The 24,052-nt window shown below is 37.4% G+C and overlaps 1 protein-coding gene across 3 annotated transcripts; it reads left to right on the top strand.

Moving 5' to 3' along the window:
- Positions 1-209: 209 nt before the first annotated feature.
- On the top strand, positions 210-23,706 carry LOC149560001 (uncharacterized). Of its 3 annotated transcripts, none has more exons than XR_016363646.1 (9): positions 210-976; positions 16,067-17,969; positions 18,079-18,217; positions 18,397-18,494; positions 18,721-18,786; positions 19,766-19,855; positions 21,344-21,520; positions 21,666-21,861; positions 23,421-23,706. XR_016363646.1 is itself a non-coding variant. In XM_089824406.1 (8 exons), the coding sequence occupies exons 1-8, from the start codon at positions 528-530 to the stop codon at positions 21,702-21,704; spliced, it is 2,961 nt and encodes a 986-aa protein (XP_089680532.1). In that variant the 5' UTR covers positions 210-527; the 3' UTR covers positions 21,705-22,404. The 3 variants fall into 3 exon arrangements, 1 of the variants encoding a protein (XP_089680532.1); XR_016363645.1 differs by lacking the exon at positions 23,421-23,706 and adding an exon at positions 22,184-22,404; XM_089824406.1 differs by lacking the exon at positions 23,421-23,706 and having other exon boundaries at positions 21,666-22,404.
- The last annotated feature ends 346 nt before the right edge of the window (positions 23,707-24,052 follow it).

Here is a 24,052-nt window from a genome sequence, read left to right as displayed (position 1 = left end):
ACCCAGAGAATTTCTGAAGCAATAAAAAACTATTAAAAGTTCAGGTGCATCCGCGTGGGACCCACTGCCGACGCGGTCTGCCACGTCACAACCTCAACCGCAGGTGAAAATAAAAACAGAGCCACGGTTAAAAAGCAAAAGGGAAATAAATAATAATAATAGATAATTTTATTATTATAAAAAACCTTGCTCCTGCATATGCATATTTTGTATCGTATTTGCGATTATTGTCCAAGTCAGACACACACAATAATAATAATTTTTTGGATTGCAGTGGGGAAGTCTTTGAAAAATCCCCCCATTCGACACAGCACTGAAAAGCCAAAATACCCAGAACGAAGTCTTAGAAATCTAGGAGCAAAAAACACAACTGTCTTCATTGTTTTCGTCTTATCAAATTTGACAACCCCAGATTTTGTCATTAACCTCATCTATGTTCAATTTTTTGAATTTCAAGTCATTTCTTAGGTGGGTTGTTACATTTGATCTGTGTGGGTGTATTAAGATTCGAACCCTCGACTTGTGAAATGGAGGATTTGCCCAATTTGCTTCACAGAGACTATGGGCTTAAGCAGCAAGGAAAATCTGTGCCAATGTCGCAGCAGCGAAACACAGCGGGCACCGGTAACATGGCTGCGTCCTCTGTTTACGATGATGTCTTCGGCGGGCCGCCTAAATTTACAGCTCAGTCTTTTCAAGAAGCAGGAGCATACGACGACATTTTCAGGAGCTTTTCTGCTCCCATTAAGAATTCCTCTGTTCCTGTCTTTGATACGCCGGTCTATGATGACGATATATTTGGAGGCTTGAAAGGGGTGAAGAGTAGCGGAGTTCCTTATGATGATGTTTTCAGCGGGGGATCTGTAGCGCCAATTGGGGATCTGGTGGGGGAGAATTCGAATTTGGGGAATCGGCAGAAGGGTCCTTCTTCGCTCTTTGATGATTTGATTCCAGGGCTCTTCGTCGAAAAATCACGGTAAAATGGGGTTCATTATGTTGAGTTATATCTTTTTTGTAGTTTTGGGCGTTTTAAAACATTCGTTGTAGCTTTTGATGCCTCAACGTACAAATTGGGTTTTACTGTTTTTCCGTTGTACCGAAGTATGCATTTTATATTATAGTTATCTTATAATTCTGGTTCTGTGAATTCTCCTTGGTTTGGAAAAGTGTATATTGTTCTCTAGTCTTCGAGGAATTAGGTTTACGCTAATTGTCCATTAAGAGGAGAAATGCTTGTGCTGATTTTCTGCTGCTAGGATCAATGTATGTGGTATTATTGTTTTAGGAATTTCGTGTTTGCTTATTTTGCACCGTTTGGAGTATCCGATGTTTGTTTCTGCAAATTTAACACCACAAAGAACCTTGTAGCTTTCAAGAATTAGTTCTTTGTTGCTAATTTTCCACTGTAAATAGACATGCAGCTTATATCATGATTCTAAGAAGTGGGAGTCTGACGAATTGTTCACTGTCGGAGAATTGCATCTTAGACTAGTCTATGAATTGTGGTTTCAATCAATAATATTCCATTGCTTGGAGAAAGGCACATTATACTATAGGGTTACAGAAAATGGGTTTCTTCTATTTTTCAATCGTTTGGAGAAACAGTGGCTTATCATTATGTTTACAGCTCATTTTCACATTGTATTTTAACTATTTTCTCATTGTCAAGAGAAACACATCTTATTTTACAGCTTTTTCATAAATCATATTTTTGCTAAAATACCAACATTTATGTTGTAATTTTTTAACAACTTGGGGTTTTGTCATCTGCTAGTAGAAAAATATCTTTTATATAGCTCTTTAAATGGATTGGAGTTTTGCTAAATTTTGACTGAACTGAAAAAAGTGATCTTATATCACTTTTTTTCATGCATTGTGTTTTAACTTTTTGTTTATTGTATGGAAAATGTATCCTATATTTTAATATTTGTATAATTGGGGTTTTTCTTTATTTATTTTTTATCTGTAATAGATTTTATATTATATTAATAATAGTAAAAAAAGTACATCAGGCTTACATTCCAAAATGGCCACCTAGTGGCAATATGCAGACTTGGACATCAAACACCATCTTATATCCCGCTAGACACTACGACTAAGCACAACACATACAAAATATGCATATACTCCATGACTTAAAAAAGGTCAAATGTCACCACATCTTCATTGAAACCATCCACCCGCCTCCTCGTGGGTGAAATTTGGAATTTCAGCTCCAACCCCACCTGCAGCCATCCTGTCACTGCTACTCTCTGCTTCCTCGCGGGTGAAATTTGGAATTTCAGCTCCAACCCCACCCGCAGCCATCCTGCCACCACTACTCTCCGCCACTTCACCAGCACAGTTCAGCAGAGACACATCGACACTTGCCACAACACCACCTCACTGCTCTGAAACGAGGCGAAAACCTGACCTCCAGCCCACAAACCCGCCAACCTTAGCACTACATCCACCCCGATGAGCAACTGGGGTTTGCCTCCCAATCACAGGCAGCCCTCCTTGCCCCTTGGTGCCGAGGACTTTATAGGGCTAATTTTCCGTTTCCTTCCATCTATATCCACACAGAGTCCTTGCGCCCCGCTCCTGAGAAGCCAGGAACTTCATCAACATTTGCCACCCCTCCTTGACCTTCGGCAAGTGCAATATCTCCGGGTTGGATGAAGACCAGACAACCAGTGGTTGCAGCTCCCTGTCCCCAGCCCCAGTCAACCTCCACGACCCTCTGCCAATGTGCAGGCCAACACCTACCTCTGCATGAGCAACAACATCCTCCAAACCAATTGCCAAGTTTCGCTTAAGGCAAGCCCTAACAACATGTAAAACTTCTGCCCTGTTTTCTCCCACCATCAGAGCCAATGCCACAAACAACGATGAGATGTCCAGGTTTGACCATGGGCGTCAATCCTTCTCAAGGTATTGCTCTCCAAAAATCTTACAAACAACATCCCAAAAAACTTCACTATCATGCTTGAAGATATTCCCCAATCTTTTCACAGAGATTGATTTATGAAAGAGGGGACCTGACCATCAGTCTTCAATCAGAAATTCATCTCCATAGCCCCAGCTCACAAACCAAACACCTATCTTCTTTGCGCCTCCTTTCAAAACAACTACCCCCATTTAACACCATCTGCGAACTCTCCAGAAGAGTGCCGAGATCTAGGAAAAGATTACAATCATTGTAATACTTGGGCGGCCAAAGGCACACATACCTTCTTCGAACTTGCAGTACAAATGCCTGCCAACCATCCATTCAATCCACACTCATCAAAAAAAGTGGAACTGCCACATGTTTTGCTACGACCAGAACAATTCATGATACTTTAAACATCTAAATCCAAATCTGCAGCTTTTATTGCTCAAAAATCTTCAAAAAGCTCAAAATTGTCTTCAAGGGACCCTGCCACCCCAATATTTGATAACTTATCGGCCAAGACATTTGCTTCTCTATACACGTGAATTTCTGAACTCATCCACTTCATTTAACAGAGATTGAATTTGTCTAATGTACTTGTTTAAATGCCAAGCTTCCAATTCTCCTTTAATAAGCCCGCTCACCACTATCTGAGAGTCCCTTTCCAAGTGCAACTTCCTGACACCCAGTTTAAGGTCCATCTGAATAGTTTCCACAGCTGCCACACACTTAGCCTCATTGTTGGTGCCGCTAACTAAATGCTTGGCCCCCAATGCCATTATGTTTCCATCATCATCTCACGCAACCACCCCAATACCCAACAGACCAGGATTTCCTTTGGAGGCACTGTCAGAGTTGATCTTGAACCACCCTCCCTCAGGGGGACTCCACAACTCCCCCCTCCTCGCTGAAAGCAAATGATGAACCCTTTGAAGCGCATTAATGGGCTGGGGTTTTTCTTTATTTAAGTAATTGTCTTTTTACTAATTATTTTGAGAAATGTATCTAACATTGCCTACTTTTTTCCAATTCTAAATTATCACTGATTGACAAACTGCATCCTATATAATGTGTAAGGAATTATGTTTTTGTCGACTTTTTTCCTGTTTGGGAAATGCACCCTGTATTATGGTTTTAAATGTATTTGGTTATCTTTCTAATCTGGAAAAATACAAAAAATGCAAAGATTAACCTTATAGAGGGCTCAAATATGGAAGAAGAATTGGATTTTACATAACTAACTTAATATCCAAACCCAAGAAGAAGACTGAGGCTAAATGTGGAAAGTTAATAGTAGCTCTAGTCATACTGAGCTGATGATAGTCAGGCTCAATGATTATGCAGGAAGACTCGATCATAAGACTGGTAAAGAGAAAATAATTAATATGATATCAAAGTTAATATGAAGCGTTTTATATGACAATAAGAAGCAAACAAATCTTAGGAAGGAGTGTTGGGTTAATAACCACTTCCAAACTCAGGAGCAAGACTAGTCATGAATAAGGAAGAGGTGACCCTAATGCGGAGATTACCAATTGATACTGTTCAGAATGAGAATTAGGAACAGCGACTGAAGGGGTGAAAATGGTTATAAAAAACAAATTGACTAAAGGATCAACAGTGATCATAGCATATTGATTTTGGTATCGACATGAAGGGTTCCCTTCAAACTGTACACAAATCAGAGATTGCATTCAGTTTCTGATATTACCAAGTACTGCCACCAAGGATGCTCATTGATCAGTCATAGACATTCATCAGGCAGCGAGCGGAATTAGGGGAGCCAATCCTTTTTTAAGTTTACGAGAATGTGACAGCATTATCATTGATTATACAAGGTACATGAAACTATCAAATATAATACAATGACCAAGCAGTCAGGAGGATGACATTAATAATATTTGATCATTGGTAAAGACATAAGATCAAATCAATTGATCAACATCATTCTTATTGGTCAAACGTGATGCAGTGATCAATAAGATTAGTATGTATTGATAAGAATAGATAATAATATTGATATCATAATAGTTTTATGATTAATCCATAAGTGACAATGAATTATTAAAGGGCTATGGTTTGATTAAGCGGAACTACTAAAACTAATAAGGAATGGTCAGGGAATATTGATCAAAGGAGGAGCTGACATATAGTGATCCAAATATCAATTATACATCAATCATACTAAATAATCGGTATTTTGTGTAAATCAATAGTTATGAAAAAGTTCATCTAGAGAGTTCTCTTAGCATTTGCCAAAAGACGTCATCCTTTTCGTTTTGGAGATATAATTATATGATCGATCAGCGAGCAGGAGAGATAGAAAAGCATATTCTTAGAACCAGCAATCTATAATAGTACATTTTATATATGTTTATTCAGCGATGTCTGTTTTGAGTAACATACTGTGTTTGTACAGCACTTTGAGTTATCCATAGCTACTTAATAGAGAGACGTGCACACAGTTTAACTGAAAATGACTGTTAATATAGTGACATGCTTTGGACATTGAATATATCATTGTTTATAGTTATAGCACAATGAATTCATTGTTGATTTCTTACATATGATTTATTTAGTATATAGGTGTATGGAGTAAATGGATTGATAAAATGTTATGTATATTCATCTCTAACTATCATGATCTGCCATGATGGGAAAGTGAGGATTTCCAATTGGGGGAACGGCGATTAGGCCACTTTCTAAGCATACCACTCCATGCGATGACGAAGGAGTCCCATGGGGCTAAAGGGGGACAAGGTGGACTGCCTTTGGGCTTAGGAAGGATAGACTTTTGGGACACCCTATTGTGAAGAAGCCTTACAATCCCTATCATGGGAAGCAGACCTGTAATCAAGGAGACAAGGAAATAGTGGCTAGATGAAGGGAAACGGTGATAGGACCTCACACTAGGTAGCCCACTCATATTGCGTGGCAAGGGCCACATGAGGCCAAGGAGGAACGATGTATCCACTATTGGGCCTAGGGTAGGAAGTTTTTGAGACATCTAATTGAACCCTCTTACCTTATCATCTCTATGGTTGAATCACATCAAAGTCAATTCTAGCAATCTTTTGATTCAATTTACATTTCTCATATACGTTTATTTCTAATTAAAAGAAATCTAACCATGACATAATTATTATAATTGAATACTATAGATATTCCAGGACTTCAAGTTGTGGATTGCACAATTGAACCCTGTACATGGTAAACGCTAACCCTAATCTTATGTGATTGTTATTTTAGGGCAAGGTTCTAGGGGAAATTTGAGAAGGGACATTGCATTTTTGGTTGGTTTATTCTGTCTGGAGAAACACACACAATAATGAATGTGCTTCTGCTAATCTACCACTGCATGGCCAAACACATCTTTTATAGCAGTTTTCTCTTAATGAATTGGGATTTTGCTAATTTTTTTTTGTGAAATGCTTCATATGATGAAATTTTGTTTTAGTCAAGTGGGTTTTAACCAATTTTCCATTGTGAGGGTGAAATGCATCTTAAATTATAGTTTGAAATTTTTAGGGATTGATTTTTTTGTCAATTTTCTGCTGTCTCAAGAAACGTTGCTTATATTGTAATTATTTTAATGCATCTTTGTTTGAGCTTTTTTAAACTGTGTTTCTGCCAAAATATTTCCACTAGAAGCAAAAATGCAGCTTATAGTATAGTTTTAGCAGTGGAAACTGATGAGTTTTTAGCTTCTTGCTATTTGTCTATTGTTTCGAGAAATCCATCTCATTGTAGAATCTTAGGAATTGACTTAACAAATGGATCTACAAAATCCTGGGAAAATGTTTCTATTAGATTTGAATACGAAGTGTACAAAATTGCATCATTATGTAAATATCACAACAACCAACTGGTATTTGATTTGAATTTATGATGATGTTGAGTGAAAGTCATCATAAATTGGATATCTATGCAAGTTAAAAAAATATAAGAATTCGTTTGCATCTTCCCCATTATAGTGAAAGGCTGGGGAAAGGGTCTAGTCCTTATTCATAGCTCCTCGCTCATCCTAGAGGGTCATGCATATGCCTCCACTTTGCCACTAGATGGTAGTGAGAAGATATCCAATCCAATCTTCCTGTTTTTGCTGCATTTGTGACCCTCCATAGTTTTTCTCTCGAAATCTACAATCTTGTCCAATATAAACAAGGGGGTTCCAAACTTGCACAGTCCAGTTATTGTAGGGATTAATCTTATCCAAATCATTAAACTCATTGCAGTTCGTCGTGCATTTTTTTGTGAAGCTGAATATTGTTTTGCACAAAACTAGGACAGAGTCAACTTATTGTGCTTTTTTGTGTTGGCATCAAGTTAGATCTTGTTGTGCTCACATCCAAAAACCCTAGGAGGTTAAGATACATTTCAAAAGGCTACCTTCTGAAAATTTGGCATATTTTCATCTCAATCTTCCCACCAAGAACTTTCAAATAAGATATTTCGAAGTTCCTCAGTAAGCAATAATACTCATTGTAAGTTTTGACCACCTACCAATGATCTAATATAGTAAATTGTGCCCTTTGTAATAGTTTTGAATGTCCTCTTTAGCCCCAATCGTGGCCCTATATATGTATTCCTTTTGGTTTGGCTTCCATCCACTAGTGCAAAGGCTTTAATACCCACAAAGTGCGAACAAGTTAGAAGAAATAAATGACAATCAAAGTAAAAACTTTTAAAAATTGTAATTAAAGGGTTCAATTTGAACTTTGAATGAATGGCCTCTATAGCTGTATCAAATCTGCTCCTTCAGAGCTTTGTAATAGTTTTGAATGGCCTCTTTAGCCCTATAATGGCTCATCAATGTAGTGCATCCGATTTTGCTTCCGTCCACAAGTGTATAATGCTCATTAAAAGCTCCTTTATGTTCAAAGTACAAACAAGTTAAAGTTATAGACTTTTTTTGATCGACATTGATAATATTTAACTAATAATAAGATAGGAGATTACATATCAAAGTTGCCACCATATGGCTATGAGAAGACACCCTTACATTACATTCCATCAATACTAAAAATATCCTTATATCCTTGAAGACAAGAAAACCTAAAACTAAGCACAACCAAAATGTTTAGGCTTAGACCAAAATGACATCAAGAAGTCCACAACCCATCATCGCTGGAACCATGTGGCTGCCTCCTCTCGGGAGAAATTAGAAAAGTTGTCCCCTCCATTGGACATCTCCACAAACTCAACACCACTTGGACTAGCACTACTTGAGCGCTCTGCCAAAAAGGGCACATCCACCATCGTAACAAGACCACCCCTTCACTTGGAAGCCACCACACGACCCAACATCCTACTAGCAAAAATACCAGCTTCCTTTCGAGTAGACATGGACAATTGACGTCTAACCTCCAATTGTTCGTCATCTCCTATTGGGGCTGTGGACTTACGGGGAGTGGTCTTTCTTTTCCTCTCACCAAGTGGCAACCCCTACGCCTGACATTGCTCCTGAGAGCTCAAAAATCCCGATAGCCGATTCCAACCCTCCTTTGCTTTTAGCAAGTATACGCTTTTCAAATTCCAAGAGGACCACACTACTAGTGGTTGAAGTTCTCCGTCATCTGCACCAATAAACCTCCAAGGACCCACACCCATATGCAGACCGACCCCTACCTCTGCTCTTGCAAATTGTTGTCCAACCCAACAAGCCATTTTGGCTCTAGAGATGCTTTTTCAACCCTTTGCACTTCCTCACTGCTTGAACCCACCCACAAGCCATGCCATAGGAAAAGGGATGAAGTATCCAAGTTCAAGCACATGCGCCAATTTTTTTGCATATTCCTCTCCAAAACTCATACAAATAGCTCGCCAAAATTCATCGTTGTCAAATTTGAATACAATTAACATTATCAGATTTCCACAATCCATTTAAAATATGTATATTTTTGGATTCGATTGTGGATGCTAAAAAGACTTACACAATTGAATCCAGAAATAATATACATAAATTTGAATATAACCAATTCCAACCCTTTGCTTTCAGCAAGTACATGCTCTTTGGATACGTAGAGGACCATACTACCAGCAGTTGAAGTTCTCCATCACCTGCACCAATAAACCTTCAAGGACCCACAATCATTTGTAGTCTAACCCTACCTCTGCTCTCGTAATAATGTTGTCCAACCCAACAATCCATTTTGGCTCCAAACAGGCTCTCGCAACCCTTTGCACTTCCTCCCATCTTAAACCTGCCAGCAAGCTCAGGCCCAGGAAAAGGAATTAAATATCCAGGTTCAAGTGCGAACACCAATTTTTTTTTGCAAATATTCCTCTCCAAAAATATTGCAGACAGCTCGCCAGAACTCATCATTGTCAAATTTGAATACATTGCCCAACCTCTTTACCAAGATCGCCCCTGTAAAAGCCAAAATTTGGCTCTTCGTTTTCAGAGAGAAATTAGCCTCCATCACCTCCCTCTCGACACCAAACAAACTCAGAACAAAATCACCTCCATTTTGAAAACATACCCCATTTAATGAGCTTTGTAAACTCTCTAGAAGGGCACCACATTCAAGACATAAACATCCCATCATGAATTCGCATGGCACAAAAGGGCACACATATCCACACCAAAGGGGCAATACAATCACTTGCCTCCAAATCAATCACCCCACCCTCATTTAAACTCATGGCACTTCCAAAAAGTGCCACAAATACACCATTCAATCCCTTAAATATTGAAAATCTAAGTCTAAGTCTGAAACATTAACTGATCTTGAAGTTGTCAAAAAGCACTTTTTTGTTTCAAGTGACCCGACCACCCCAACATTAGACAACTTGTCCGTTATGTCATTGGTCTCCCCAAACATATAGGTGATCGGAAAATTGTCTACTTCCTCTAGCAAGGTTTTGACTTGCTTTATATTCTTATCTAAATACCATACAATTAACTCTTCCTTAATGATACCATTGACCACTATCTGCGAATTGCCTTCTAAATGGATCTTTCGATAGTCCAACTTAATACCCATCAATGTTGCCTCAATTGTCGCTAGACACTCAGCCAAATTGTTGGTGCCATTTACTAACCGCTTAGCCCTAATGTCCAATATGTTACCAACCTCATCTTGTGCTACTACACCAATACTCGAAGGCCTAGGGTTGCCTTTAGATGCTCCATCAAAGTTGATTTTAACCCACCTTGCCGCGGGAGGACACCACTTAACTTTTCCCCTTCCAGATGGCAAAGGATTAACTTTTTGAGGCCCATTGACAGGCAAGTTAAAGTTATAGACTTATTATTAAAGTAAATCCTTTAAAAAATCAAATTTGAAGGATTGGATTTGAACTTTAAACTAATGCCTAAACTTACCATGATGATCTGTACGATTTTCTTTGCAAAGATAATATAAAATATTTATGGTATGGTACTCGTTAGACTAGCTTTCTTTGAATATGTCGAGTCTAGCTATGCTTAATTCACAAACTTTTACTTCAATGATGCCAACAAACTTGAGATGCTTTGCACTCTTGGAAACATATATGTAAATCTTCAACACTTGGTTGCACAAGCTAATTCCCCTTACTATTTTTCATCAAGCTAACAACTCAAGGTTGTTTATAATTATATATTGTGATTTTCGTTATTTTTCTTGCCACTGGTCTCGCCCAATAAATTTTTCCTTTGGCCTCCAAAGAAAGGTCAAGGCAATGGGTCATGCAAAGGGTCCAAAAAGTTGGTGGATGTCTCTCTTGAAATAATCTTCCAATCACCTAATATATATTAGTCCATTGTAAGTGACAAATTACAACACATTCCTAGTCCTTACCCCTTTAAGATAACCTTCTTCAACATTATGTTCAATATTTTGGCATTCTTTATTATGTTAGGTGCATCACTTGACTTTAAGAAAATCATCTCACCATTTGAGCCACCAAAAAGTTGATGAGGATGTGATTCTTTTCACTTGTTCATCCGTTTGAAATGTGGTGTATTTCAACTTTTGTTACTATTTCTTTTGATCTTACCCTTTACTTGCAATTGTTATTGTTGTCACAAAATACTCCTTATATGAGCTCTTTGCCATGTTAGGGGAAGATGGTTTTTATAAATGCTATTAGATTTCTACAATCCATGTCAATCTAATATGCTAATTTGTGGATTTCTTCGTGGTGGTAATACCAAAAAATTGCACATGCATTATCTATTTCTTGTTACATCTTTTAACATGAATGCTGATGATACTACATCGGGGGAGTATCCTAAGGATTGGAGAGTATTGACATGTTGCATTCATGACTATGTTTGTCATTGATGTCAACGTAGCAGTGAGTTTGTGAAGACTGGCAGAGTAACAGAGAAAGATCATAGTTGTACGGACAAGGTTTTGGTTATCTGGTGATGTGCGGTCAATGACATGTTTAGTACTATGTCCTGATGACGCGGTTCAATGCGCAACACATAAGTCGAAGATGCACGAAAGTTGTACTTGATTTACAGAGAGTAGTTCAGAGACAGTGCTTGGAAAACAGTTTTTGATGTTTGTATTGTATCTTTCATCTGAGATGTAATAAAGAGATGCGTGGTCAGAGAGTGATAAAGTACAATTGGATGATGACATTAGCGGATGCACAAGCCCTAGTATTGCACGTGTGAAGTTTTGTATAGACTGTGAGCCGATAGTGCTATTGTAATTGTAAACAATTAATTATCTTATTATAAATAAATAGGAAAGCCTCAAGGCCGACTCAAGGAATTATTTTGAAGATATGGTATAAAGGAAAGATGTTTTCCTTGTTTGTAAGCAAATATGAGTGTTGTGATTGTTGTATGAAGTGCGAAGTGCGAAAAGGAGTAGAGTGCTTACTAAATGCGAGTAAGTGATCCAAGGGATTATTGGATGTGAGTTTTGTGATCTGGTTACAAGATCAAGAGGAGTAGAGGTTCGGTTGACAAGACAGAGAAAGGAAGTACTATTCATTTCTATTATTCTGCAATGAATAATACAAAGATCATTTGGGCAATGGGTTCATTGGTCTTAATCTTGAAGCTGTTTGGGCAGTGGGTCTAGCTGTCTTCCATAGCTCCTAACAGGGTTGTAATCTCCTAACAAGGATTCAAAGTCTCCTAACAGGGACTGATATGTTCTGAATGTTGTTATAGACTCCTAACAGGGTCCATCTTCTAACAAGGAATATTTATATTAGTACATCATCTTGTGGGTACCATCCCCACCAGGGTTTTCCCTCTGATCAATGGTTTCCCTAGTCAACATATCGGGTGTTATTGTGTATGAGTATCTTGTTGTGGTTTCTGATTTTATTACTCATACGGTTAAAGTTTAATAAGGTTAATAATAGTGATATTAGTTGGATAATTGATTCACCCACCCGCACCACACCCCCCCCCCCCCCTCTCAGTTATATTGGTGGACTATATATTCTAACAATTGGTGTCAGAGCATCAGGTCCTTGAAGGATAAGCTTAACAACTTTGGGAGATCGATGGCGAATCTTTTCAAAAAGGATAGATTTGATGGGGCCAACTATGATAGTTGGAAGGAGAAGATGAAGACTCATCTGTTGTGCATGGGTCTAGGTTATTGGATCTTGACAAAGAGTCAAAAGACGATTGTGAAAGAGGTTGAAGAATGCAGTGAAGCAGAGAGAGATCTGTTCATGTGCAACATGAGAGCTAGAGACAAATGGATTGCTCGACAGACATCATTGAATGACAAGTCCTTAGATTTTTTCCAAAATTCCTTTTCCGCTGATTTTGAATTATTTAAGTATGGAGAGCTCACTTGGCATGTTGGGGCTGAAGTCACTGGATTGCTTTTTTCCATTTTCAATTGTAATTGAGTTTTTATGCTCTATTGATTCAGATGTGAAATGATTTTGCAAAGTAGAATTATGTCCACCCACTTTCTGTAGTGTTGTCCAGTTTGTAGTGGGCATATGGCTGAGGGTCAGAGAGGGAAAATATAAATGAATTTCTAATGAAAAACTGAAATGAATTGGATAAAATCCAATTTTCAGGAAGCCATTTTTTTGGTAGTTGAGTCGGCTGTAATCTTTGTGGTCTAGAGAACTATGGTTTATATGCATAATGAAAATTGTTGTATTTCAATTCATATGAAAAAGTATATTTGCTCCGTTTTGCTGCCACCAATGATAACATGAAGAGTTGTATTTTCTGTGTATGGTAAAAATACTTATGGTCCAGTAGTAAATAGTGCAATCCAATCTTACAAAATTTACACGTGGCACTGAGTCCTGGGTGAGTCATTCTTTGTTGAAGGGCATTGCTATACACCTTGCTTAATTCTCTAAATTCTAGCATTTTCCTATTGACAAATACTAATATTCACACCACTGTCAAGCAAACATGTGAAATGCGTGCTCAATTAGAAATACCATTTGGCTTGGGAAGCTTCAACTAGAGATTCTATTCCAGAAAAGCATGTTTTTGTATTATCGGCATTCTCAAAGTTAAACGGAAAAACATATTCTTTTCTTGTTGATGGGCATCCCTATACGTGCTAAATTTTTCTAGCTCTCCTTAATAGGAAATTTGTAACAATCCTCCTGCCATGAACTAAACTTGCAAAATGAGCCATTGAGCTGTGATATAACTGTTGGCTTGGCAGATTATTCTACAAAAATTTGTGTGCGTAAATTAGTTAACGCACATCACAATTCCAAGATCATATTGTTTGGTATTCTAAATGAGAAGTCAGCTATTGTACATAAGAATTACACTGTTACTGCTTGATGGACACTTTACTCCTATGCACCTTGTTAACTTCCTTTGAATTCTATCATTCACCACAGAATCAGCTCAACATGGGGAACACACAATCAGTTCAATATGGGGAATGCAAAATCAGACGTAAACTTTTGGCTTGTGAGCCATATCTCAGGGGTTTCTATTCTGCCATGATTTGGCTGTTTATGGCCATGCTATATCCTTGGTGAATTCAGGTTACTGTATCAATGTTTTTTGGTTGTGAATTTTCAAATTTGCTACCCATTTGTTGGTTGTAAATGTCAGATTGTTGCTTAGAGTGCACTGTCCATTGTGTGACATTCCTATATAAATTGCATCTCTTTATGATTTTTTGTAATCTCTTGAAATATTTTCCTTTGAATTTTTCTGCCAATATTTCTGCTTTTCCAATATCTTTCCAGTTGTATATATTGTCATGACTCATATCCAATGTCAATTTTTTCTTTTGCTCTTTCATAACCATTTCACATTATTTATTTTCTCAATTGCATCTTGACTGCAGTTAGTGTTTTTTTTGGTTTGCTCCTTATGCAGTAGCAAAACTTGGATTTGACAAGACTTAAAAGTTAGAATAGAAGTGCTTAAACATGGCCAAATATGTTTCACAAATTCAAACAAGTTAAAACATGCATAAAATGTTTGAAATTTCATAAGCATTGCATATTTTTTCTTTCCATTCTTTAAAACATTGTATGCTTGGTAGTTGACACTTGATGGAGACAGATTATCAAGAAAAACTTGGAAATTGCCCTCGTTGAAATTATGGAGTAAAAATGTTTCAAACAAATTCTCCCAGTCAAAAAGTCTAAAATTATTATCCAAAGACTTAAGTTTGGGAGAATAAAAGTTTCCAGTAAAACTATCTACTACACAAATAAATTTGCACTCTGCTGTTAAACAAATGAATACAAGAGCTTGTAGACCCTTGTTTGCCCTATTTAGGTCACAGAGTATGCTATGAAATGAGCAGGTCCAGGGGTCTTCTCAATTTCTGGATCCTGTAGAGATTTGATCAGATAGCCTACTCGTCACTTTTATTTTCAGACCTGAAATTCCTCACCTGGTTAAAAAAGAGGAGTATTGTCAACAGAATTTGGCTTTTTATGTAAATGCTAGTGTAAAAATGCTCTAAAATTAAAGTTGCTAGTATGGGTTGTGGGTCTGCCTTAATCTCTAACCTTTTCCACTCTAACTGCCAGTTTAAGCCCTTACAAAGCTGCCAAAACCTCTGCTTCATTGTTGGATTTGAAATTCAAAAAGAAAGAAGCTCCTTTAATAAATTAAGGAGATGGCAACCTTAAAAACAAGAGTTGCACCGGCAGCACCAGGGTTACCTCTAGCAGCCACATTAGAATTCATTTTCAGATATCTGTTTTTAGGTGGTATACAATAGGATCACAGGCACGCAGGATTAGTGGAAATATGAAAACTAGCCCATTTGGAATCATCTTGTCCGATACTTGACTTTGGCTGTTGTGGAAATGTTAATTTAAGGACTTAGTTCATTTCTTCAACCGCCATTAGTAGCTGCCTGAACAGTTATTTTCTTGAATAACTAGTCCCATTAAATGTGTTCTATTATGATTTTAAGTTTTTAACTAATGTGGTATTGGAAGACAGTATATAGATTTTTTTTAATGGGAGGATCTCTTTACACTGTAAAAATCTTGTCAAGTTTGTTTTTTTACTCAGCTGTAAGTTCAATCTAGGTTTCATACTCTCTGACACATAGGTTCCTTGTTAGAACTTTTTAATTTCCTGCTCCAATTCTTCTCCCGGATGAATCTTAGTTCTGTAAAGTTATCTTCCTGAGATGGTACTCCCAAGTCAGCAGAAATGTTGACAAGTATGAAAAAAGTAGTTCAATGGGAAGTCCATCTTGTACGATTCTTGACATATGTTGTAATTGAATTATTATAGATAAACACTTTGCTCACTGTTCACACCTTGAAGTGCCTTAAGAACCTGGAGGAATAGTTCTCACAATGCATAAGAGTTTTCAAAATAATAAGTACTAAATGGATATAAAGTTTTTTATACTCATTACATTGACTGTTGAAATACTCACGTCTATAATGAATATAAAATTTCATCTTGTGAATCAAGGTAAAAATACCCTTAAGAATACAATAAATGCAACTGTACATTGTACAAGATGGTTTGTTCGGTAAACAATATTGGAAGCACTAGACATAATTTTTCTTAGGGAAGTTTATGTTATGGTCTACATGAGATAATTTGTTGTTATGGAATCTTGTCTAGAATGGTATTTAATATTTATGTATGTGAGCAGTTTTGTTGCCCTGTGATTTATCACATTCAGATGAGCATTTACTTTTGAAATTTTTTTATGTTCCTGCTCTTTGAAAAAGCCATCTGAAAGGAGCTTAATGTTGTTAATTATGAAGGTCAGGAGGAGAGAGCAGGCCAAAACATCGGTTGTCCACTGCTTCTTCTCAGAAGCCTTCGAAGGATTCTTTTGTTGTACCAGATCCAGATTTGTCATCAAATTCAGCATCTACTTTTGCATCTAATTCCTTAGAACAACTGAATGTATCATCTATTCCTATGAGCACTAAGGAAAGTAAAGTTCCAGACAATAGTACAAGAGGAATTGATGAAATCAACACCTTTGATGGATATACAGGACGTGTGTCCTCTTCTCCAATGAACAAGTCCAGAGTAGCTAAGAGTCCATTGGAAAAAAGTCACAGCAACAGTCCTCATACAAGTGATAATAATGAGTTGGTGGAAGGAAAAGGTGTAAAAAGGAACTCTATGATTAGCAATTTTGTTAGAGATCATAGCAAGCCTCCTTCATCTTCTAAAGTTTCTTCTCCGAGGCGGCATCGGCAGCCATTGCATGAAAACTCTACATATGTTACTGATCTAGGCACAAGCCGGTTATCTCCTTTAAAGAAGTCTGAGAAGGGCACAAATGCAGTAACTGAAAGATTAGTTACTGTGGATGAAATTAAACTTAGAACAAAACCTAGCATGCTTCCACCACCTTCAAGGCCACCTCCTCCATTGGTTATCAAGCAGGGCCCTTCAAAGCAAATGTTAGACTCAAATGCTGGAGTAAATTCAAATGTATTGACTACACATCGGCTTAAATCTGGTAAATCATCTAAATATTTGACTAAAGAACTTGAAGATTCTGCATCTGGTGGATCTCGAATTCAACATAGAGGAGATAAATCATCAATTTTAATGGATGGAATGGTGGAGGGTAGTTCTTCTGCTGCAGCTTCAACTGCTGCTATGAAAGAAGCTATGGAGAGAGCAGAAGTAAGATTGAAACTGGCTAAAGAAGCAAGAGAGAGGAAAAAAGGGGACTGGGAAAGAGAAGCAAAGACAGCTAAATTCCATGAAAAAGAAAAACAAAATAGAGGAGATGAAAGAATCACACGAGATGATTGGGAACTAGATCAAAGGGAGGGGGTGGTAAAAGCAGAAGAGGCTCTTCAACAGGAAGAAAAGGAGAAGGCTGCTAAACGTGTTCGAGAGGCTCGTCAAAGGGAAGAAAAAGAGAAGGCTGCCAAAGCAGCTCGTGAAAGAGAAGAAAAGGAAGCTGCAGCAAAAGCAGCTAGAATGGCTCGTGAGCGAGAGCAACGTGAAAGAGAAGAGCAAGAAAGAGAAAGGAGACACAAGGAAAGAGAACGCGAGAGAGAAGAGAGAGAGAGGGAACAAGAAAGAGAGAGGGAGAGGGAACGTGAAAGAGAGAGGGAGAAAGATAGGATTGCTGTAGAAAGGGCAACTAAAGAGGCACGAGAGAGAGCAGAGAGGGCAGCAGTAGAGAGGGCAGCTGCAGAAGCACGGGAAAGAGCTGCTGCAGAAGCGAGAGAGAAATCAGAAAGGGCTGCTTTTGAGCGAGCTGCAGCTGAAGCAAGGGAAAGAGCAGCTGCAGAGGCAAAAGAAAGAGCAGCAGCCGGAAAGTCAGTGGCAGCAGTACGTGAAAGGGCTGCAGCAGCAGCTGAAAGGGCAGCAGAAGCCAGGATTAGAGCAGAGCGAGCTGCATCAGAGAGGGCAATTGCTGAGGCTCGAGAAAGAGCAGCTGAGAGAGCTTCTGCAGAGAGAGTAGCTGCGGAAGCAAGAGAGCGAACGGCAGAGAGAGCAGCTGGGGAAGCAAGAGAGCGAGTAGCAGAGAGAGCTTCTGCTGAGAAGGCAGCTGCAGAAGCTAGAGAGCGAGCAGAGAGGGCTGCTGCAGGAGCAAGAGAGAGGCAACGTAGAAATGAGAATGACCTGGAGGCTTTCTTTGGTATGGGCGTTCAGGCAGAAAGTGCATCAAGGCAAAGAACCCCAACCTCGGTGAGGCCCAGTGTAAAATTTATATAGTATTGAGCCTTAGGTTTATATGATTTTGTTGTTTTTTAACATTTCATTATAACTCTTGAAATCTGAACATTTTCCTTGCCAGGATGCTACTTCAGACGCACAATCTTCAAATAAGGGGACTCCTGGTGATGTATATAGAAAAGCAACTGCAGGAACATCACACAATTATAATCGATCAAATGTGTCAGCAAAAACGGCTGATGATTGGATGTCATCTTTTAGTAAGAATTGTGCTAATTTTTTTCCCACTGCTATAGTTTATATGAAGCTTATGTTTCATTCTCACCTTAAATATGTTACTTTGTTTATTTGAAGCCTACATTTATTCTGCATCAATCGTCAAAATTTAAACCTAACTGGTGCAAACTTATTATAACTAGTACTTTGTTTGCCTGTGAAGATGTTCCATCTTCTGAAGAGTTTCAAGAAATCCCCGGGGAATCTTCTGAAAGGAGAAGAGCTAGGTTGGAGCGGCACCAACGTACACGAGAGCGAGCGGTATGGGTTACTGTTTATGTATATGACTCTCTTTTGCTGTTTACAGCATTCATTTTGCGATTTCTTCTGCAGTGACAGATGATGTGAAAACAGAAGTTTCTTCTAAATTGAACTGATATCATCTTAATATTAGAATGCACAGGAATGAGCTTATATCTACGTTTAGTGACTAGAATTGAGCTTACTACATTTTGGTTGATCCATGTTTTGCGTTTAATGTTTTCAGGCTAAGGCATTAGCGGAAAAGAATGACCGTGATTTGCAAGTTCAAAGAGAACAAGCAGAGAGACATGTAAGTTCCTCTAGTTTCTTATGGTACTCCAGTTGTACGTAGACTGGCAAGGTTTGGTTTGCTTGTGAGCTTGGTTAGAGATCAAAGGGAACAAAATTGAACAATATTTATGCAGGGTAGATGGAATGAAATTCTCCTAGGGTATTCAATAAGGGGATCTTACACACCAAATAGCCATTTGGCATGTCTTTGACCTAAGATAACAATCAACACCAAGCCCAAAGAGAAGAAGCTAAAAACACAAATTTACCCAGTATCTTTATACTAGTATAGGAGCAAGTGGACCTGCAAGGTTTAGTCTACTTATGAGATGGAAAATTGCGTGTTATTTATGCAAGGTAGTTGGAGTGAAATATTTGATATGCAAAACTACCATTTGGCTTGGCTTTGGTATAAAATAACAGCCAATACGTTTTATACTGCTACTTTCATTTTTATTTTGTATTTGTAATTGCCAATGATGGAAAAAGTCACAGCAAATTAGATTTCATAGCCAGTTGTGGTATTTAGTAGAAAAGTTCTATAGGGGCTCTTCTTATTTGCAACAATGTCTCTTACAATTTTAATGTGCTTTGAGAGGACTTCTTGCAATGTTGGCTATTACAGTGCTTCAACCATACTGAAGGACACTTTTCATGTATTTCCATGATTAGATTGCTTTGCAATTTGTAAACAAAATGACGCTGAAGGTCAACATGAGGATAATTCAATACCTTTTAAGTTTTAGTAGTCTACAACATCATACTTTCCTTTTGGTGGTTGATATTTAAATGATTGGAAAGAGTAGCTTTTGTTGGTTAGCAATTTGCATTGTTGCAGAGGGCTTCCTGCTTTATCATTGATTTCACTTATCAATAGCTAATAAATCGGCCCGAATGTAGCCATTGCCTTTTGGAGATATCCTCATAAATGTCAGTACAGAGCATAATAAGACATAAGGAAACAAAGTTATGCTCATATTTTCATGTTTCAAATGCAGAGACTAGCAGAAACATTGGATGCTGATGTAAAGCGGTGGGCAACAGGGAAGGAAGGCAATTTGAGGGCTCTTCTTTCAACATTGCAATATGTAGGCACCTTTCCTAGATATATTATCAATTCTTTGTCTCCCATGATGTACATGTCTAATTTGCAAGGCTCAGTATGCTTGATATCCTTATATTTAGGACAAATAATTAATTTATATATTGCATTTCAAATAATAGCTTTAGCATTTACATTCTCATACAATTTCACTTGTAATTGATCTAAATATCTTGCTTTAAAGTTCAGGATGATAGAAAGCCATAAATGTGTTTGAGCACACATTTTTCCATTTTTTTATGGTTTAGAAGGGCTTCTTAGATCAGACTGCTTAAAACATTTCTGATGTCATGCAGAATAAGCATAGCCCATTTGAGAGTTTTAACTAGAAGAATGGTATGGCACATAGAGCTACAAAATAGAAGTGTGCATGACATGGATGGTTATTGTTCCTAATTACATTATGGTCAATCTTTTTTTAAATTTATTTATAAATTTACAATTTTAATTTTTTATAAATTGTAGAAATTAATGCTAACCATTTAACTCAAAGGCAGCTAATCTATCAATAGTGATAGAGAGTTTCTGACTCTGGCACAAGAGAAACATTGCAAATGCAAGTGGCTCGTGTAGGCAAAATTTATAACCGTAAGGATGGATCATGTTGCAACACAAGCAAGCTTATACTTCAATAATAGTTTGGATATGACATGGTAATCATATGGAATGACATGCTAGATAAGAGTGTTTTGATATGACTTGGTGATCATATGGAATGACATGCTAGATAAAGATGTTTGGACATGACATGATCATATGAAACGACATGCTAGATATAGGTAGCATGACTAATTTGAGGCAACTAACTGTGAGCTTGTAGACATATACATGTATGTTTCCTTCTTTGTTATGCTGATAATGATAAGGTGTTTGTTGGACTTCTCAAGTCTCTCCCAAGTCCCAACAGTTTCAATGCCTGCATGGTTAGGCTAATTAAAAGGACTTAATCATCATATTCAATATGTTATTTTGCAGAAAATCCCATAGATTAACAAATTAAACATTAATTTTCAATTTAATCTAATTATTAAGCTACTGGAATTATCATAAATGCTTTATGATGAACTGTTCCTGTTAATATTTTAAATATATTCCGTCCAGGAAAACATAGATGGGGGGCACCAAAGTTAGAACACCTTCTTGTTTGATTCTTTTAGCTTGCTAAATTGTTTATTAAAAGGTTTCTCTGGACAGGGCAATGTTTAAAAATTCCTGGCATTCAAAATTGACATTGCACATCAAACAAACCTGTTATATGCCGTTTCAATTTTCCTTAGAACTATGTTTATTTCTTTTACATAAATATCTATACTCGTGACATTGTTTGAAATGTAGATAATTGTTTTTTGATCAATTCTAATTGTTTCATTTTACACTATTATCATTAATTATTTTATTCAGTTGCATTGGTCATTATTATTTTTTAACTTTGTACTAATTATTACTCTGTATTAATTATTTTCTGCATGTTCAGATCCTTTGGCCAGAGAGTGGTTGGCAGCCTGTGTCACTAACGGATATAATTACCGCTCCTGCCGTTAAAAAATTTTATAGGAAAGCCACACTATGTGTGCATCCAGATAAAGTGCAGCAGAAGGGTGCGACTATTCAACAGAAATATGTTGCTGAGAAGGTGTTTGACCTTTTAAAGGTATTGTAGTTTTGGATATATAAGGAGTTGAGCAGTTGTATCCCCAGTAAGCTGTTTTCTGGCAAGCTTTTGTATTGTAATTGCATTTCTTTTGAAAGTATAAAAATGATTTTGATGCAAATCTCATGCTTCCGTGGAAATGTAGGAGGCATGGAACAAATTCAATTCAGAGGAGCTTTTCTAGAGCAGTAGTCGGCATCTCTTATTTATTTCAAATTTTGACTGGAAGTGCACTCTCTCTCAACTGTCAGTTGAAGAGATGCTGTTCTTTACTTGCAGCGATTGAATTTGTTTGCATGCATCTTGCATGGGCACCCGAGCAACGTGGTGGTATGAGAAAGGTATATAACTGGTTATTGCGCTGTGATTGAGTTAAGCATCCAATGCAACATACCATCTTATGTACTCTGCTGCTGTTATACGTTCAGCTGGCTTACATATTCTTTTGAACTCATTGGAAAGAAAATTATTCTAGCATACAATAAGAAGATTCTTTAAGGCGCTTGTATAGAGTGTTTAGTTGTATGATTTGTTATCAATCAGGGTCAATTCCATAGTCTGGCCATGCTCTGCTGACTGTTATTTCAAAACTTCTTATATTCAAAATCTGGTCAAACTGGCATCTATCCAATTTTGACCTCCAATTTCATTCATACATTGCAGCTTTGGTCAAAGTGCTTAGTTCCACTGAAGCATGTAAGAGTTGATTTTGTTCATGCTTCTGTGGTGGCATTTTCAAGAGAATGGGGCCAAGTCAACCTGGATGTGTTGTCCTGTTATTTGCCTATTTAAAAAGTGCAAAATGCACAACAATTGACAGTATGCCATTTACAAGAATGATATTTATTTGGCCAATCTCTGAGGAATATAATTTGTATTCTTGATGTGTGGTGTTACTGCAATTTTGAACCCAGCAATGCTTTGAATTGTTGCAATGAATTTTCCCTCATGTGATGGCAAATTACTTTGCAATCGTTCCAATCCTTTCTTTTAATGGGACCTTGGAGATCCTTTATGCTCAAATTTTACGAAGCACAGTGCCAGGATATTCCAAAGGGAGGCATTTTTTTCTGATAAGTTTTATCTTCAGGCAGGGTTGAACAATCTTGGGTTGCCTAGCATATCAAATTATCTGCGGAGCATTTGATGTTTACCGGAGCTTGAAGGTCTTATACTGTGAAATTTAGAGAGAAATAATACTGGGTCCTCCAATACGAGGAACTGACTGTCTTTGTTTTTAAATGGCATATTCTGTATTTTGTTGTCTTAAAATAATATTCTCTTATTGCTTGGAATCGGTCAGTGGTGTAGTTATTAGTCTTTGGTGGTGCATTCTAGCAGGGGGAGAGTTTTCAAGCCGCCAGGTTTTAGTGAACAGCTGGCCAGACCTCAAATGTCATCTCTAGCAGCATGCTGTGTGAGTGAAACTTGATGTCTGGTATTTGTGATTTCGACAGCTTTTCCATCTGGCCACATTCTTGATTAATGCTAATCTTGTTTTTATTTCTGGTGCTAGCTGAAGTTAATTGAGTCTATACATGAAAATTTGTGGAGGCGATTAGATGTATATATATTTTCTAGTAAAGGAGTCACTAGTACCTATAGTAGGTGTACATATATTTTCTAGTAAAGTAGTCACTAGTACTTATAGTAGGTAATATATTTTAGTTTGTTTTCTTAGCTATCATCATTATTGAAGAGGGATACTGCGTTCAATTATTTTTTGGTTTGCAGTGATCTACATATGTATATGGAGAATTGTTGCATGCTAGTGCAAGAACCTCCATGTGCAAATGTTGTTGCTATTATGCTATATTGCTCAGGCTTTCATATGCATCTCTGACAAAGTTTCCTTCTTTTATGATTGTGATAATTTGAAGTTGGTTATCTTGATAGCCAGGTCCAGTTGAAGATGAAGATGTATCTGCCCTGTATTTGATTGTGAGGATCTTTAGAATGCTCGGATCACTTAAGTCTTCCGAGTTCACAGTTTTCAACTTTGAAGTGAAGGATTGGGCTTAAGATAGTATAAATTGTTTTATGCTCAGCTAGTAGGTGTTATTACTTGTGCACTTAAAAAGAATTTGCAATCTGGGTTTGCTAGATTCCGCTTTTATGCAGTGGATCTTATGGTTCTGTATAACCATTAACTAACATCAATAACATAAGATGGTTTATGCTTTAAAGGAACCCAAGGATGATTAATCTTGCATTACATCATCTTTCAAGTTTTGGATGGTTCATTAGCATATTGGAGTACTGCTGTCTAAGCTTCTTTGTTGGGATTTTACAAGTATAGAGTATTGCCCTCAGAGTTCCCTTGTACAAATTTTGTCTTATAGATGAGGGATTTTGATTGGCATATTTTAATCTATGTTAAGTGCTGATTTTAGGAAAGAACAAAGATGAAAAGGGCTTACAAGGTATTTTAACTATCTGAGGCTGATTTAGAAAATCTGAAATGTCTTATGGTACATTAACTAACTTAAAAGGCTTAAATGTTAAAAAGAAATTCTCACTTTATTTGCTAGA

The sequence above is a fragment of the Cupressus sempervirens genome, chromosome 4 (genome assembly GCF_028749045.1).
Source record: "Cupressus sempervirens isolate cs-2001-9-10 chromosome 4, ASM2874904v1, whole genome shotgun sequence".
Taxonomy (NCBI): Eukaryota; Viridiplantae; Streptophyta; class Pinopsida; order Cupressales; family Cupressaceae; genus Cupressus; species Cupressus sempervirens.
This window is presented reverse-complemented; position numbering and strand designations above follow the sequence as displayed.